The sequence below is a fragment of the Equus asinus genome, chromosome 30 (assembly GCF_041296235.1).
Source record: "Equus asinus isolate D_3611 breed Donkey chromosome 30, EquAss-T2T_v2, whole genome shotgun sequence".
Lineage (NCBI taxonomy): Eukaryota > Metazoa > Chordata > Mammalia > Perissodactyla > Equidae > Equus > Equus asinus.
The window spans coordinates 10,774,116-10,793,669 of NC_091819.1; the positions used below are offsets into that span (position 1 = coordinate 10,774,116).

The window sequence follows — 19,554 nt, forward strand, 5'->3', positions numbered from 1 at the left end:
AGTGGTTTAATGTAAACATGGATAATAAATTACTATATTATATGTATCTGTGTGGGTACAAATGTGTGGTACCGTTATATTCCTGTTAAATGAATTATTTTGGAAATAATGGCAGTGACTATGATAATTGAATTCTGTGGTCTTTCCCTTAAAATTTAAATAAAATCCTATCTATCTATCATTATCTTTTATAGATTTAAACAATTTTCAGTCATTTCATTGCCCTAAAAATTTAACATATTTTAATAGTTAGAAATATACAATACTAGTCAAAAACCAGACCATTCTTTCAAAAATTCTCTATGACCCCACCTCCATCTTATTTGATTCAATGATACAGTCAGGAACCTTCAGCTGCAATGAATTCTTGTTGCTTTATTGGGAGAGGCAATGTTCTGTTGCAAGCATGCTAATTTGTCTTCTCTAATCCACTCTGAGTTTGACAGCTCATTCAAAATACAACAGTCATTAATGGCGCTTCTCAAAAATCCTGCAGGTAAACATTTTACATAAGTCGTGTTTGTGATTGTGCTTTGCTTCCAGTATTTCATTTGCATAGATTCACTCAGCTAAATTCCTCACCTCATCAAACCTAACCAAAACAACCTCTCCGGCTTTAAAAATCCCACAACTGTTAAATAATAATAATAAAAAAAATTTGGAGTATCAAGGGGCAGGAGGGCAAAAAAGAGTGGATTCTCTAGCCAGCCAGCTGCTTAGCATTCAGCTGCTTTAAAAACACTGGCTTCAGAGCTACAGTCATCCAGCCCGTTAGGAATACTCCCCTTTCACTGGCCGAATGGCCAACAGCATCATTTGTGAGATGTGGAAGCTATGTGGAAAGAACGTTAACAGAACCAATTTTATATGTAACAGCTACACATAATAGAATTATGATGAGCTAGTATTGATTCTTAGTGGCATTTCTTAAGATAAGTATGATTTTACAGATGTAATTAGAACGTTAGTGCTGCTAAAGACTGGCAAGTCAATTTATGATTCTTATGCTAGATTTGTTCTCAGCAGACAAGTGGTTGGGTAATATATTTTATGTTAATATTCTGTTGTGTCTGCAAATTTTAATGAATATTGATAGAATTAAAATTATGTCAACAAATGTAGCATTGTGAAAAATAATGTAATAATAGCCTTCAGGACTTAGACAAGGAATTTTATTTAGAGTAAATTAGCAGTTAAAGATAGGTCTTTTTCAGTAACGGCAAAATTTGATTTTGTCAATATTTTTTATGCTGCTTTTCCTCTGGTATGGAGTCCAAAATATCTAATATCAACTGTGGCAGATTCTATATTTTTCAGAAATCAAATAGACATGTTTAATTTTAAAGAAATCATGGCGGCTGATATATTTTAAATACACTGAGTGCATTTATATATTTACGTAGAATTTAAATACTAGTACGAAAGGTCAATGGCAATGCAACAATGATGTAACCATTATTTAAATGAAATTTGTTGATGTCATTCTTGTTCTCCAACCTTTTTTATGAGATCGGTAGGGATAAAATTATCATAAATATTGTTGTAGAAAAGTAAACATTACGTGGACACACATAATAATAGATACCTGCAAGTCAGAATTTTTAGCAGGCAAACATACAACTCTAATCAACTAATAGAGGCTCCTCAGAGCCAACAAAAACATTTTCAAAGTAATGTTCTGGCTGAACTGATTATAGCCCATTTGTGTGTCCTACACAATAGTAGTGCTTCTAAAGAGGCTGAGTTACATTCAACTCTAAGAATTGTGCCTATTTCATTTAAAGACTTCCAAAGGTTATGGTGGCAAGATATTTATGCGTTGTGAAGGCCTCAGGTAGAATGCACATCTAGTTGTATATAATGTTCTTATTTAATATAACATGATGCATCTGGATGGAATCTTTAGATGCCTTTGGGTGAATTGCTCTCATTATGATAATCGTACCCAACAGCATGTTTTCAATTCAGACTTCATCGCTTTGTTTTTCCAAAATTTAACGAATGCATGGTTTAGTAGCAACTGAGGTGAATCTTATCATCAGGATGCAAAAGACTGCACACATAAGTTTCCAATTTATGTACAAGCTTAGTTCCTTATTGTCTTCTCAAGTTACCCCAAAGTCAAAATACTCTACATGAGTCATGATGTACTAGATTATGTTGTTAGAAAGCAGGCAAATAAACCATTAATAACCCTGTAATCTTGGTAGGTTTTACATAATATTTTTATTTTCTTAATGCTGAGGAAGATTCATCCTGAGCTGACATCTGTTGTCAGTCTTCCTCCTTTTGTATGTGAGCCACTGTCACAGCATGGCCACTGATGGACGAGTGGTGTAGGTCTGCAACTGGGAATCAAACCCAGGCCACTGAAGTGGAGCACACCAAACTTAACCACTAGGCCACCAGGGCTGGCCTGATGACATTTCTTTTTAATTCATGCACTTGTTCATCCCAGTAAGCTGCAGAGGTGGGATTGGGGGGATAGAGATTCTAACCATCAATGTTGATCAAGGTCTCAGGCTGATGGACAAGGCTAACCATACATGCTCACACGTCGTTGGTCAAAGTAAGCCACACGGCCGCATTGACTTTAAAGGACACCACTAAATGCAATCTTATCCTGTGCCTAGCAAAAAGAGACAGAGTATTTGTGTTCAATCTAATGTCTACTACCCTCAGTAAGGTACATAACTATCCAAAACCGACTTCCTTGACTTTAAGTGCCCTTATCACCACTTCTCAGAATTACTTCAGTATTTTCTAGCATCTGAGTTCTTACCATAAATTTATAGAGATCACAACAGTGATCACATATTATTACAATACAGACCAAATGTGGTAAGTGGAAATGAAAGATCTCAGATCTCAAATCAGCATTGATGTTTTCTGCACAAATTGCACTTTTGGGATATACACAATAGAAAGTGTAATATTTTATGTCGTTCCTTATATGAAAATATGAAAAAAGAAGCTAGGAGAAGAATTTTCGATAAAGCTCTTGAAATGAAGAAAACAATTTGCTATAGTTACTAACAATACTGGGTTTTTAAGTTAATTAATCAATTAGGTCAGTTAGTTGATTGGTTAGTTAGTTTTAGTTTTAGTCTTAGTTTGGTGATACTCCCAAAGAGTGTGTCCTTTACTTTTGGTTGTTGCATGGCAGAGAGAATAAATTAATCAGATGGGAGGGCAAAGTGTTTTGTCCACTTGAAATGTTAGAAGGTGAATTGAGACCATAAAGTTAATCAAGGTTAACAGACAGGTAATGAAAAGCACCTGGTGACTGAAGCGAGCTTCCCGGAAGGTTGGCCACAGTCCTAGGCTTTTCATAGCCTTACAAGGTGTGTGAACCTAAGGAAGAGAAAACATATTCAAAGTGAGTTTGATTAATAACATTTATATCAAAGAATAGCAATAAATTTAGTTGCAGACTTGTGCTCAATAGCTACTACTGCACACTTGTATTTTTTATTTTATTTTATCTATTTTTTTAATATTTTGTTGTTGTTGTTGTTTGTTTGTTTGTTTTTGAGGAAGATTAGCCCTGAGCTAACTACTGCCAGTCCTCCTCTTTTTGCTGAGGAAGCCTGGCCCTGAGCTAACATCCTACCCATCGTCCTCTACTTTATATGTGGGACGCCTGCCACAGCATGGCGTGCCAAGAGATGCCATGTCCGCACCCGGGATCCGAACTGGTAAACCCCAGGCCACCGAGAAGCAGAACGTGCAAACTTAACTGCTACACCACAGGGCCAGCCCCTTACTTTATTTTATCTGTTTACGTATTAATTTTTTTGAGGAAGACTAGCCCTGAGCTAACATCTGCTGACAATCTTCCTCTTTTTGCTGAGGAAGATTGGCCCTGAGCTAACATCCGTGCCCATCTTGCTCTGTTTTATATGTGGGATGCCTGTCACAGCATGGCTTGATAAGCAGTGTGTAGGTCCACACCTGGGATCTGAACTAGTGAACCCTGGACCGCTGAAGCAGAATGTGCAAACTTAACCACTGTGCCACCTGGCTGGCCCCACACCCTTGTATTTTTGCAAAAATAAAACATTTTAAAGCCTTTGAATTGAGATTTATTCGTTCAGACTTTAGCTTGCTTAGTACAGTCTTTGATCCCTTGAGATCAGAGGTTTTCTTACATTCATCTATATTACTGGCAAGATTTCTGGTAGTAATAGAGAATAAATAGGAAACCATTAATATATTTTCTTGTTAAATTAGTATATAAGCTGATTTTAGAAAATAACATAAATTTCTTACAGCTTTTTTCATATTACATCTGTTCTTTGTCAAATTTAAGAGGAACCAATTAAAGAAAATTGTAAATACTCCAGGTCATAATAGGTCATTGGTTTGTATTCGTATATATATAATTGTTAAAAAAGATAAGGAAGGCTAGATTTGCACTCTTATAATACATATTTACCCTCAGTCAACTAGGAAGAAATAGCCATTTAGAAAACGTTTACATGGGATGTAAAATATCACCATTGAATCAATCTTCTTGGTTCTTTGAAGCCTCATTAATTCACTTAGTTCGCTTCTTAATCTATGAGTATATACATACGAGTTTGTAAATTTAGCACTTTAAACCATTGAAAAATACATACCACAACTTTAAGTTCAAGTTATGTATCTCTCCCTTGATAAAATTATCAGCATTTTTCAGCAAATAGAAAGAGTAAATGTTCGAGGGTAACCCTATATGCTGTGGAGTTAATGAGCAACTGTTATTTAGATCATGGTTTAATAAATAACTTCTTAGAAGCATTATATTATTACATGCCTTGTGATATATCACAAAGTACTAAAACAAACATTTTATTTTAAATACTCTCCTTCACAATTTTCAATATATATTTACATAGATTATGTATATATAGAAACCACACATGCACAAATAAATTCAGGTAAGTTGCTTACAGAAGGAAAAGACATAACAAAAAATTATTGATATCAATCCAGGTTTGGAAAGATAACAAAGACATTCTGACACTCTTCTGGGGAAGCATGAATTAATAAATCTGGTGTAGTACCCCCAAAAGCCCTAAATTGACTAAAAAGAGAGCACTTGGAGTAAATTTCAAAGGCAATATACCAAATAATCGAATCCGTAGTTTTCTTCAGTGTGATCCCCAGACTAGCGTTATTAGCATTGCTTGTTAAAAATGCAAACTCTTGACTCTACCCCAGACATAATGAATCCGAAAGTCTGAGGTGGAGTTTCCAGGTGATTCTAACAGGTGCTGAAGTTTGAGACCCCTTGGTAGAACAATACTGTTTAAAACTGTTTGGATCAGCTGATTTATATAGGCGATAGCAAGAGTTTCTCAAGAAGGAAACCGGAAGTTAACTTATTTTCAGGTCAAAGTCCTTCCTGGATTCCTTAGTGAATCTTATCTTATAATTAGTTTCCAGAAGACTGCATGGCTTGTTTGGCTGCCAAATGTGCATCCTACAAGCAAAATTTTCACAGTTAGGGACTCTTTCTCAGGGACATGCCTCTTTGTCCTGAAAGTATTTACTGTTCTTTATTGTTCTGTGTAAATCTTTTCCCTGTGACCCTGCATCTAGCAACTCTTTTCCCCTTCAGAGATTGCTAATATCAAATATTGCCTCCCCAGAGTCATCCTCTTGGGTCACTTAAAATAAAATAGGGCCACACTGCCCACAGCTCTGCTGCCCATTGCAGCAGGCTCTCACCACTTAACACAGCCTGAAATTTGTTGTTGTTGTTGCTAAGGAAGCTTAGCCCTGAGCAAAGGTCTTTGCCAATCTTCCTCTACTTTATATGTGGGTTGCCACGACGGCATGGCTGATGAGTGGTGCAGGTCCACACCCAGGATCTGCATCCACCAACCCAGGCTGCTGAAGCAGAACATGCTGAACGTAACCACTACGTCTCAGGGTCAGCCCCAACACAGTCTGAAATTTTTTTAATTTAACAACTTGTTTGTTTTATTTATTTTTTAAACTTTCTCTAGGATGTGAACTCCATTTTGACGTGGACAGTAGGGGTCTGGTTCACAGCTGTGTATCCTCATGTACTGTTTGCGGTACACTGCAGGCATTTCTTGGAGGCAAAAATTTAAGTAAATATGGCATATATTTATACGATATTTAACTAACATTTTATTTGCTAAACAGTAATTGAATTAAATAACACATCTAGGAGTATTAAGCCTGGTAGGGGGAATTCTTCCCTGTGGAAGTTATTTGAGATTTTTTTCAGACCACTCTTCAGAAAAAATCTGTATAGTTGATATCAGCTGATCTAGTTCACCATAGTTCTTTTCTAAAGTATTTCTAGGTGGATTTTAACTCAATATAAATGTATAAATCTTTTGTTATTGTATTTTGTTTTTTTTTAATGAGGAAGATTGTCACTGAGCTCACATCTGTGCCAATCTTCTACTTTATGTGGGACACCACCACAGCGTGGCTTGATGAGTGGTGCTAGCTCGGCACCCAGGATCTGAACATGCGAGCCTTGGGCCACTGAAGCAGAACGTGAGAACCTAACCACTATGCCGCTGAGCCAGCTGCCAATAAATCTTTTTTTAAATCTACAAATCTTTTATAACTACATCTGCCATTTCTCCAATTTGGCCAAATCCACCTTAAAAGTCATTTTGCATCTTAAGAAATTGCTAATCAAGTGGACTTTGAGTTTCAAAATATGTTGTAAACAATAATCATTGTAACAAAATAGTTTCTCTTTTGATCATGTTTTTTAAATTCTTGTACAGTTTCATCATATCCTTGAGGTTTTACAAGTTTCCATTTTAAAGTGAATAGAGAATCATTAGAGTGATGAAAATAAATTTATTCTCTTTTTTCCATTTCCCTTGGAAAATGATAAAATATTACCTTAGTTTTTTTTCTTAATAACTCTACATTCATATTCTATGCATAATGAAATCATTTTTTATGAGTACATCTTTCCTTGGGAAAAAAAAAATCAGTAGAAGCTATTTACTAGAAGTGGCTTACTTTTCCTCTACGTGACTTGGTTTTGGAATATTCACTCCAGTTCAATCAAATTTAAATATTGCTTTTCCTACTCACAGCTCATGACATCTTATTACAAGCAAGAACTGTTGTGATGTAGTGACCCCAGCTAAACTACCCAGTGAACTTTTCAAATGAAAACATTCAGGTAGATGATGTACTTATGAATCAAAATAAATTTGCTTTTCAGGGAGTTTGGCCGCTGGAAAGTAAATAACCTTGCAGTTGAGAGAAGAAATTTCCTTGGCTCCCCTCTGCCTCTTGCCCCTGAATTCTTCCGCAACATAAGACTTTTGGGACGTCGACCTACCCTTCAGCAAATCACAGAAAACCTTATCAAGAAATATGGGACTCATTTCTTGCTATCTGCTACTCTGGGAGGTACGACTATTTGAAAATATTTGTGCCTGTGTGTGCTTGTGCATAAAACTGTATAAATCAAGTAAACGTGCCAATTAATCCAGATAGCTGCCGTCTGAATAATTCTAGAGTTCATTCATTAACTTATTCAACACATATATTGAATTAGTACTAAATGCCTAGGATGGTGTTTATGATGGTGAAGTAGATGAGTATCACTTAGTTTCTGCCTGGAAGCAATTACAATCTAATAGCACACATTAAATATAAGCATAGTTATTGCTATACAACGCAAGGTGATGTGCCAAATTTTTTTTAAAAAGAGATTAATAAGCTGATCAGAGGTGAGAGTCATCGCTTCTGGTTACAGAGAGCAGGAAGGGTTTCCTGGAGTAAATATTGAAGATCTTAAAATTATTTTTAGCATTATTTTAGTATTTCTGATTGTGGTTGATATATGATATGGAAAGAGTGATAAATATCAATTATCATGCAAAACGTGAAAGTAAAAATTAATGTCACTTCTTCCTCAATTTTTAATTTGTAAAAATTTAAAAAGCTGTGGTTTAACACCATTAAATATGTGTTTTATCATGGTGATGTATAATTCAGCATTTTGAATACATTTAAATGATATTATGATAGGTAATGTGTAATAGAATATATATGACATTTTCCTAAAACTTAAAAATATCCCAACATTCAATGTAGTTAATTTTCTGTAGGACTTTAAATAATGTCCACCCATTTCATTTAGAAATGGATGTTACTCTTTCCTGTAATGAAGAGCATTGAATAAAATTGGATAGGAAAGCCATGAAAATATTGAGCCCCTGCTCCCCTGGCAATTTCTCAATGAGTTTGCTGAACACAGTCAGGCTGATTCACACCAATGGTGGGGTAGCAGGAAAGGCCACCTGCTCTTCATTTTCCCAGTCTTAGATGATGAATCTTTTCTTTCGTTTATCTGCCAGTCCAACCTGTCAGAGATCATGTCAGTTTATTTCTCCAGAACATATCCCATATCAAACTCTTTCCTAACTTCTACCCAGACATGCCTAGACCAAGTCACCATTGTGTTTCTCCTAGAATACTCCATAAGGTTCATCCTTCACACAGATCTTTTTAAAATCTGAATCGGGTCAAATCATACCCTACTTTAATTAAAATCTATAACTAGCCACTTATGAAATCCAAATGTCCCGCCATGGTTTATAAGGCACTACATGAATTATATGACACTAGCTTTTATCTCAGACCTCATCTTTTCTCTCTCTCCATCATGCTCTATTTTTCAGTCAAATGACTTTCACATGTTTCTGCTCCAATATTACTTTCGCAGAGAGGACTTTCCTGACCATTCTACAGCAGTAACGCCGTGGACCACCAACATTCTCTACTGTTTCATGATCTTCCTTTGCATTTGTCATAGTATTTACTATGTGAAAATATTTTATTTACTTGTTTCCTGGTTTACTATCTGTCATTCCTTCATATTTTCTTGAAAACAAGGGCCTTACCTGTATTTGTCATCCCTGTACTCCCATAGTTATCATAGTGAGGGCACACATAGGTTCTTGTTAAATGAGTAATTATAACTACACTATGCTAGGAGGCTGAGGTTGTCTAGTTCACTAAATAAGTGTCAAAAGTATACAGAAGAGAATTGAGATCTAATTCAGGAAGAAGGCTGAGTGAAAGAAGCAAATCCAGGCAGCCAAAACGGGTCAGTTAAACAAATAAAGTCGCAACTGATGGCAATCAGGACGCAAGCAAGAGCAGGTGAGCAAGACACAAAGAGGTCGGGAAGGTAGTAGATCCCTGGGCACACTGAGGAAATACGTCAACCTTGCAACCCTAAGGAATTAAAGATGGAAGATGTAGGTGGTTCAGGCAGACAGAAAGGCTAGCTGTGATTACACATTCTCTCTCCATCACCTTCCTCCATTAATGAATAATAGTAAAATAACAAGATGAAGAGATCAAATGAGCCTGATGTTGAATCCTGACTCCCCCCTTTTTTTTAACCAACTTTCAAACTTTAAGTAACTTCTCTGATTTCTACTGTTTTTTTTTTAGCACAAACACCTATGTGACGTGGTCGTGGGAAAATTAGTGTCAATGTAGGAAAATATTCTTGGCACAGCATATGGAATAATTTAAACATGTGATGCATTTCTATTATTGCTATTGTTATTACAGTAGTGTGGATAGCAAAAAAATCACAAAATATTGTGAAAGCTGATTCTGTGAAAGGTGTGTCTATTTGGCTTAGAAATGGCAATGAGAGGAGGATTGATAGTAGTTAGCTCAAGGCTAATCTTCCTCAAAAAAAAATAAAAAAAAGGCATGGCAATGATTATTGATGCAATAAAATCTGAAGTAAAAGTGAAAATTAAATTATTTCTATAACTTTAAAAAAAAGTTCAGTGGGCTTGAGACATATTAGGCTTCATGACCATTGTGTCCACAATGTGGAGTACCCAGAAGAATTTCAGAGTGTGAAATATATTCTCCTAATAAGAAAGGAAGGGGCAGAGGGAGGGCAGAAGAGATCAAAAGGCACAGATGACTCTCATAGACATTTGTGTTCCTTAGTAGCAAAATTATGACTTCTTGATTCATTTCACGGTTTTGGCATTATGGATGCCACATTTTGGCCTGAAGATGAGTTTTTGTTTTGTATGTTTTTTGTTTGTTTTCATAAACAATGTTTGTGGAATTAAGGCATTTCTTCAGGTTGATTATTCAATGATGGCAATATGTTTTCTCAAAATCGCCTTACTTTGATTATTTAAAAGTCTTGTTTAACCATTTTCTTGAATAGGAGAGAAGATAGAATTGCCACCCGCACTCACCTTCTAATCTCTGAGTATTCCTTGGATTTAGTGTTTCTGGTATTTTCTATTGGAATTCTCTTTTTTTTCTAAATGTTCCTTATATTTTTCTTCAGGAATCTTTGTCGGGAGATGTTAATCATTTGGCTAAAATGCATAAAATTGTTTAAGTAGCTTACGAACAAGCTATTTGCAATTAAAATGCACAGCAGGTTGATGTCAGACAATTTTTAAATTATTGCTGTTGTAATTACTCTAAACCTTTTTCGTTGCTGCTAGTATGTTTTAGCTTCATATGTTTTACCTGACTGAACATGAAATTATATTACTCTATTTTTTGAAAAATTTAAATTGGTCATATTTAACTGGAGCTAATTTTCTCTCTGTCTCCTTGGTTGATTAAGACTAAGGAACAATACTAAAACTAACACACTGATGATGTCGTGTATATAAGCATGTATTTTAAACACAAAAACAGATATTTCATAAGTAGGCAGTCCCTAAGTAACTGGATCTTCAACTAAATTTAAACATTTTTCAAAAAAATTGAGCATAAAATACTCACTACCAGTAAAAAAGTGATGGAAAGGAAATAAACGAAAAATATCTTTTTTTCCAAAAGTTTTTTAGTACGTCGTATTATTGACTTAGACATAAAACTTTGGATAGCATATTTGAAGCCTTTAATGGGATATTTTAAGATAGATAAAGCCAGTGATTGAATTATTTTCTTATAGGGAAAAATAAATTATAAAAAAACTTCTTCGATATATGTCATTTTCCCCATTTATTTCATCTTATGGCTTCCAGACTATTTATCAATATAGTAATTTAGCTTGCTTCTATTTTGGATAATGATACCTAAACTCAATCACTGTTTAAATATCTAAAATAAGCTACTCACTTTAGAGAATCAATCTTGAAAAAGATTGCACTCCTGGGATTTACTTATTTCTAGCTATGGAATATATTTCATGACTGTTTTTATAATATATTTCATTATAATACAATATGTGACAAATACTGAAATAAAAGTGTATCTGTGTACTGCATATAGAAATACAAAAAAAAAAAAAAACGTGAATAGGAAAAAAAGAAAACAACCTTAAAATTGTTGGGCTTACTTGGGAAAGGGAAGGTGTCAACTAAAAAGCACCAAATCTGGGTTCTGGATCAACTGAAAAGGATTAAAGAAGATGAAGACCAAAAATTTCACTTAAAAATTTATAAAAATGTTATAACAAAATGTTTATAGTAATTTTAGATGTGACCTGATCCTTATCTCCAGAATCACATAGACTTGTCCAGCCAGGCATCCTCTTATCCCTGAGCCACCCACAGTCACAGGATCCTGTGTACGGCTCTTGTTTGAAGCTTGTCTCTCTTACGCCTAAGGCACTAAGGTGTGCACCAAAGTGTGTGCTCTCTCCTGATAAGCACATCCTCAACAGGAAGAGGAAGAGGTGGGGTTACAGGTGGTCCCTTTCCTACACCACCTGTCTATCAACTCACTGTGCCTCTGTGGGCAGATCAGGAAAGCAGAGACAGTGGGCACCGTTTAGGTAAAGCACTATCCTATGAAGAAGAATGCAGGAAAAAATACTTTCTTCCTGATAGAGATATTGTTAAAAACTGGGCCAAAATTTATTCTAGGAGCAAACAGATAATATATTAAAATTTGTTCATTTACAACTTTAAAAAATATTTTTATTCTGTGTAACATAAAAAGAAGTCCAGTTTGACTACTGGTTTTGAATGCACAGAGGTTTAAAAGCCATAAATAAATTTTTCACAGAAATAGTTACAATTTTTTTTCTTCATTTTCGGATCCAAATACATTTTTAGCAGAAATAGTTACAATTTTTTTTTTTTCATTTGTGGGTCCTTTTTTCAAAGTGCTTCTGATGAGAATATATCTTGTGGTTACCATATTGCTCAATTTAAGCATTTCATCAGATGTTTAATTTTGTTTAAATATAGAAAATGTTTTCTTCATTGTTAGAATATAAAAAGGTATGATTGATGTCCAGAGTAGTATTAATTTACTAGAATAGTTATTTCAAATAATGAGTACTACCTCAATGACCACATAGTGTATAAAGTAACTATGCCTGCAGAGTTGTTCATATAGCTTGAAAGTTTCACCATATATTGTTTGTGTGTGTATATCTCTTTCAGAGAAAAAACAGAGGTCAGAAGTCAGGCTGTAAGATACAATATGCATAGAATATCAATTAGATTTTTTCTTATTTTCTTGCATCCTCATAAGTATAAAAAATCCAAGTATTCTCATTTAATTTCAGAAATACTCAATTCTCACTTTCCTCTATGTGAATTACATTCTGTATAAAGTATGTACAGATAGTTTTTAATTCTAAGTCATATGCCACCTTCTTTCAAAATCGATTAACAGCTGTCTTTCTCATTTTCACTTGGTCTCTTCTTAGGAAGTACAAACTCCTTTTATTTTAGCTTAACTGTAACATAATTAAAGAATCAAATCTGCTAAAAAAATGTAATTTATTTCTTTAGCAAATATGAACATATTGAAAATGCATGGAACTATTTCTTCCAGTAGAATGCATGTTCTGTTTTAAGGAAAAGAACTGAAAGAAAGGAAAAGAAACATTTTCTGAAGCTTCATCTCCTAGGCAATCATAAAAATAATGGCACTGAAGGGGAAAAAATGACTGCCATACTGGTATTTAAAACTAAATATTTACTCATACTACTTAAGATTAATTATATCAATTCTTGTTTCTTTGGCTCTGTCTTTCTCCATCTCTGTCTCTCTTTCCTCTCTCTCTTCCTTTCACTCTCTCTCATGTTTCTCTGCTAAAGAAAATGAAAAATTTGAAATTAAAGCAATATTTTTAATTAACTTTTAATGGTTGGTAAAGCAATTATCTACTAAAATGATTTGCAACCATTTATGTAAATAACAATAAAGATAACAAAGAAGAAAATGAGGTTAAAATTGTTATGTCAGTTTATCTAAATAATGACATTCCCGGCAATGAAATCAAAAGATAAATGTTAAGTTTTCAATTTTATAAATTTGATTAGATTTTTTCTTATTTTTCTTTACAGCACTTTGATAAGGTAGGTAAATCACCTGTCCATTTGTTTGGCAAATTAGTTACCTCTAATAGTGCAAAGATCCAAGACCTTCCTTAAAGGAACACACAGGTCACTGATAAAGACAGGCATTTAAATTGGTAATAAATTTTACTGTGGTTTAGAGCCTCATTACTCGAGTATGGTCCATGGTCAGACGGCATCAGCATCACCTTGGAGCTTGTTAGAAATGCAGAATCTCAGATTCCATATCAGATTAATGAATCAGCATCTACATGTTAACAAGATCTCCAGGTGATTTATACGTACATTAAGTTTTCACAGTGCTGTTTAAAGCATCTGTGTAAATTTAGAGTGCTCTTAACTCTTCCAGAAATCTCACTCCTGAGAATTAATCTTACCAAAATAATGGCAGGAGTATGTAACCATACATAACAAAAATGTCCATTATAGCCTTGTTTGTAAATAACTCCAAAATAGAAGGAACTGAATTGGATTTCACTCGGGGTAGATTCAGTTCCATCTAATCTTGGAATGACTTATTCCCAGTTTCTCTGCCATTTCATATCATTGTTCTATAGAGAGTAATACGGTATCGGGGCAATTTTGTTTAGAAATTTTTCAGACTTTTTTTTGGGGGGGTAACTGTTAATAACCATAAGGTCAGCTGCTTTTCTTTAGAATGTTTTACAAAACATTTTATGTTTCTTTCTCAAAGCTGTGTAACACTAGCTATTTCCTTCCCATAATATCTTTCAGATGCCAATTGGTGTTAAGCCAACATGTCTGTTTTTTGGCTCTGCTTCTTGTCAGAAGCCTATTTTTCTAAGATTGTTTTTCCCCCCTTATGTCTATTTGTTTCTAAAACATTGTCTTTTTTCCTACAACACTATATTAGTGGAGAGATAGATATTATCAGGATGTATACTTTTTAACATGTTAAACCAAGGAAAGATGACCGTCAGTAGGGAGAGCAAAATAAACACTATGAAAACTGAAATATAATTTCAAAGCACAGCAATACCCGAAATATTGTAAGACTTTAGGACAAGGAATAATGTCGTCTCTCACTAGCAAAACTAGGGTAACATTTTTGAGCAAAAAGAATAATTCAAAAGTGGAACCTACAAACAATTACATTTAAAGTGTGTTTGCAATGGTTCTTCCTGTGAGAAGAATTTCTACTCAAATAACAGTTCTTTCTAAGTGAAACTCACGCAAAAGCAAGACAGACATTCGCATTAAGATCATCAAGTGTAAGGAAGTTAAATGACCAGGAAGAGATCTGCCATAAATGCACATTTTTTCTGGGTGGAATCGTATATATTCTAGGTCAGTAGACAAAACCAAGGGCAGTAGCAATGATGAAATAAAACACAGCCGACCTTTGAGAGTTAGCTTCATTGCAGTAAAAACAAAAATCTCAGTGGGTTATAACTATAATGGTTATGTCTCCCTAATATTCTATGTTTTAACTGTGGATCTCCTGTGATTCTGCTCTGGGTGTCTCCTCATTCTGGGAATCAAGCTGAAGAAGGCTCTCTCTGGAACACGCAGTCTTCCTGGCAGAGGGAAAAAGTGAAGAAACAGGTGTACTTTTGTGATGCCTCTGAAAACCTGTACAAGATCATGGCATAGCTGGCTTGCATGTATGCCACTGACCTAAGCATTTTTCTTTCTGGCACCAGGTTAAAGGGGATCATTCACGAACTGCTCATGGTTCTTCTCTACAGTGGGCCATTAATCCATGGATGCATGTTGGCACCCATGATGGTGCAGCAAATAATCGCAAAAAAATAATTGAATCTGCTGCATCATCATTATTGAACTATCTCTAGGATTCTTCTATGCATTCTCTTATCCATTGTTTTCGTTCTAACTTTTTGAGAACATTACTTCTATCCTCAATAGCTACATATATGCAAATTGAGAAAATTCAAGTGAAAAGATAATAATATGAAAGTTTTAAATTTTCTATTCTTCATGGATACAACATAGATGATTTAAAAATCAGGACAGTCAAAATACATACTTGTGAGGTCCACAGCATGTCAAATGTACCAAATCCATTCCTATGAAGCAATCCTAGGATAACATTGATGTCATGATTTTGTTTGTTTGTTTGTTTTGTTGTCCTCTTTTTCTAATTCTCTATGAAAGCATCTTTCACTATGTGCTTTTAATGTCCATTAACTGTCACAGTATTTGAGTTGTAAAAGACACAGCTGCATGATTTTTATGTGAAATAATCACATCTTTTTATATCCAAAGTCATTAATCTTTTTCATTTTCTAACAGACTCAGAATGTTGACTCGTTTTCAAAATCACATTTAGTTTTTACAAAATGTGTGGATGTCCTTTGGAACTCATGTCATGCTTATGAGCTACAGCTGGTTTAAAAAATATGAATAAAAGTGACATTTGAACACAAATTTTTAGTTGATTGAATATCTCAGTTTTTAAATCTGAATATAGTGTGTTATTTACGTAGAATTTTGATGAACTTTTATAATTGGATACTTGAGTGAGATTTACAATTGAAGTTGAGAAGCCATTTTTCTTTCTTAAGACTGACTGTAAAAGTCTCAAAGAATGTGGAGACCATAAACATCAAAAGGCATGGTAGCTGTGTATAATTTTAAAAATAGATCCCTTAGGAGAAAGAGAGAAGCTTATTTTCCATGTAGAGTGAGTGAGATCTCAGATATGTAACAATCCCTGATGTACAAAACTTGAAATTTAACATAAGCTAGCCAGCTTACATCACAGAGTTGTTTGATCCGTTGTAAGAATTTCAAACAAGGTATTTATAAAAGAACAATGATGGTAATTTGAACTGCAGATTGAAACTGCCTTACATGCTTCCTTGCAGAGAAAGCCTTTGCATACATGGATTAATGTTCCACCGGAGAGAACCATAAGCAATTTATCAATGGATTCTCTTTACCGGTTACTAGAAGGGATAACCTTAATAATCCCATATATCTTGATTACAAGATCCACTAGAAAACAATTTTGACTAAGTCCAGGTTCCTGTGGTGAAATTTAATATCTATGAAATGCTAATTTATGAAAGTTTAAAGCCTCTTCATTTACTGTTAGGCCCTAAGAAAAAAAGCAAAGGAGAGGAAGCCAACCTTTATTGTACTTATGATATGTGTTCTGCCAGGCTTTATAGAGGAATTATTTGGTTAATTTTCTCAAACCGTTGAGAGTAGGGTGTTGCCTCTGCTTTAGAGATGGGAATGCTGAAGACATGTGTAATTTTACCAAAGCCCACAGTCATCAAATAGAGAGACCCTGGGCTATGAGGATCTGGCCTCACATACACCTGACTCTAAAACTCACACTTTCCTCTCCTTCATGATATCACATTTCCTTCACATTAAAAATAAATAAATGGTAAAATTAGTAATAAAACTATATTAAGATTTACAATATTTTTTCATTTGATTTTCCTTATCATCTACGATACATATTTATTCTCAGAATAGGAAAAAAAGACATTTGCCTGTGCCTTACAAACAAATGTAGGCTCTTTGAAATACAAAGGAAATATTTTGAAAATCTCCTGTAGATAGAGAATGAAAGTTCCGCTTATTTATGATGATAACTATGGGCTGTCATTTCCCTATGTTCATCTTCGATTGCTTAAACATATATTAAGGTTTGTTTTATTGTTCATATTGTTACAAAGGACCACTCCAAAATAGTAATCCCTTCTTATGTGTCATTTTCCGACTGCAGGATGGAATAGTCTAACATTTGCAAAATATTCTTAAATCAAATTAGTTTTAATTTGTTTTTTGTTTTTTTTAAGATTGACCCTGTTTTTTTAAAATCAACATCTGTTGCTGATCTTCCTCGTTCATTTCCTCCCCAAAACCCCAGCACATAGTTGTATATCATAGTTGGAGGTCTTTCCAGTTCTTCTGTGTGGGCCACCACCACAGCATGGCTTGAAGAGCAGTGTGTATGTCTGAGCCCAGGAACTGAACTGGCGAACCCCCGGCCACAGCAGCAGAGCCTGCAAACTTAACCACTTGGCCACAGGGCTGGCCCCTTACTTTGCTTTTTAAAATAAGCGTGTGCTTCTCCTCTTTTTTTGAGTGAGGTATGACTCAATTGAGGTCCTATTGAGAAATTAATGATGTGGAATATTTCACCTGAAGAGTGGAGGCATATGGAGGGCTATGGTATTTAAGGACTATTTGGGGAAATATTTATTCTCTGTATGTGGATGCACACTGTAGGGCTACGGTTAATGAATTTGTAAAGAAGTGGAAAGACAGCTTTCTGTTCATCACAAATAAGAGAAAAGAGCTAAAATTACTAGAACTGTTCAGATATGGAATGAGTTGCTTTATGCAGGTCTAAGGAATGGTGGTGAATAAAACAATGATAGCATGCTCACAACTTTTGAGTTCTTCCTGTATTATAGGCATATTCTAAACTCTTTACAGATATTACCTGTTTCATGCCTGTAGCTGCTCTTTGAGGAAGGAATGCTATGCTCATGTTACATAAGAGGAAACTGAGTCAAATTAGACAATTCAAGATCATTCAGTTACTAAACAGAAACCAGCATTAGAACCCACACCTGTTTGGCACTCGTAGTTGATACACTTACATCTGAAATACAATAGTTAATTCTACATTTTTCTTTGTTCCAATACCTCATAATCCAGCAAAAGTATCCATTCTAGTACTCTAATGATCTCCTCTGCTCAACGACATATAGTTTTCCAGTTAATGTTGGACACCTCCAGTAAGGGGGAAATTCACCGCTTTACAAAGAAAGATATAGTGAAGCTGACCCCCTACACATATTTAAATAGTTTTCCTGTATCTCAAGAAGGCAAAAGTAAAGTCCAATAAATCAGTTGATCTGATATTTTGAGTTTAATATATTACTGAATTGAAGAAAAGATTAGATATCATTTTTAAAAATAGGCAGCTATGCTTCCTTCTATATACAAGAATCTGTAGAAAACATTGGGAATGCAGTGAGGCTGAACTTGGATATTTAGATGATTTTTCTAAATGGAATCATCTGAGAACTGCCAAATCATCTAGAATCTCATTTTAGTCATAATATTAAAGTCATGAGGGGCTGGCCCATTGGTGTAATGGCTAAGTTCACACACTCCACTTTGGCAGCCCAGGGTTGGCAGGTTCAGATCCTAGGCGCAGACCCAGCACTTCTCATCGAGCCATACTATGGTGGCATCCCATATAAAATGGAGGAAGATTGGCACAGATGTTAGCTCAGCGACAATCTTCCTCAAGCAAAAAGAGGAGGATTGGCAACAAATGTTAGCTCAGGGCCAATCTTCCTCACACACAAAAAAATTAAATAAAATAATGTCAGGAACTTACTAATTGCTTAAGAAAATTTTATTATGGATAAATATGTTTTAAACATGGGCCAAACACAGAATGAGAATCATAATCACTCATGCCCTATGTCTTTTTCTTAAATGAAAATTTTCAAACATCTCAGAGTAGAGAGACTTGTCCATATACCCAAGGGTAACCATATATACTACATAAAATGATGCTACTACTACCAATATTCTTACTTCCAGTTAGGCTGGAGAATGCAGTTTTCTGATTCTTTATACTTTATACGTCAGAATATATTCCAAAAATGGCTTTATATTCAAAAACTGTGTTCCTAAGTCACTTAAATTAATTATTTTTACAAACCATATGCAATTAGTAACGCAGACCTCTGTTTTCAATTTTTAAAGATTCCTTTTCTTTCTATTTGACTTAATTTTATTTTTGTAAATAAATAAAACTTTTTCTTTAATGTTTCTGGTGCTTGAACACTACCACAAAGTATATTTGGAGAAGTCTTTCTTTGACAGGTGTTTCTTCCATCCTGCTGCCTCCCTTCTCTTTTAGCTAAATATTAATATAAACTTTTGGTTAATCCTTCCAGTGTTCTGTTTTGTTTGTTTGTTTTTCAATAAAAATAAATACATACATATTTGTGTCCTCCCCTTTCTCATTAAAAAAAGTGCCACTTGTGAAACATACTTTTGTCCACTTTGCTTTGATCATCCTGGGATGTAGAAAGCACCCCCACTTCTTTCTTACAACTGCACAGTATGCAACTGTATGGATGTCACATAGTTTTTTCCTACTGATTAGGCATTTGTGCTGTTACAAATACTACAAATAAAGCCACAATGAGAAATCTTTTGCATATTTTAGCCAGTGTTTCCTTGGGGTACGTTCTTAAAAGTA

General features: G+C 34.7%; 1 protein-coding gene across 4 annotated transcripts in view; it reads left to right on the top strand.

Annotated features, from left to right (window-relative positions):
* BRINP3 (BMP/retinoic acid inducible neural specific 3) overlaps positions 1-19,554 on the top strand; it is a 393,852-nt gene that overhangs the window by 192,517 nt on the left and 181,781 nt on the right. For 3 of the 4 annotated variants that reach the window (XM_070501568.1, XM_070501567.1, XM_070501566.1), the window contains exon 3: positions 7,214-7,404. The exons of the other annotated variant lie outside the window; for it this stretch is intronic. In XM_070501568.1, the coding sequence (XP_070357669.1) occupies positions 7,214-7,404 (191 nt within the window). The remainder of the gene's footprint in view (positions 1-7,213; positions 7,405-19,554) is intronic. 4 annotated transcript variants of the gene reach the window in all.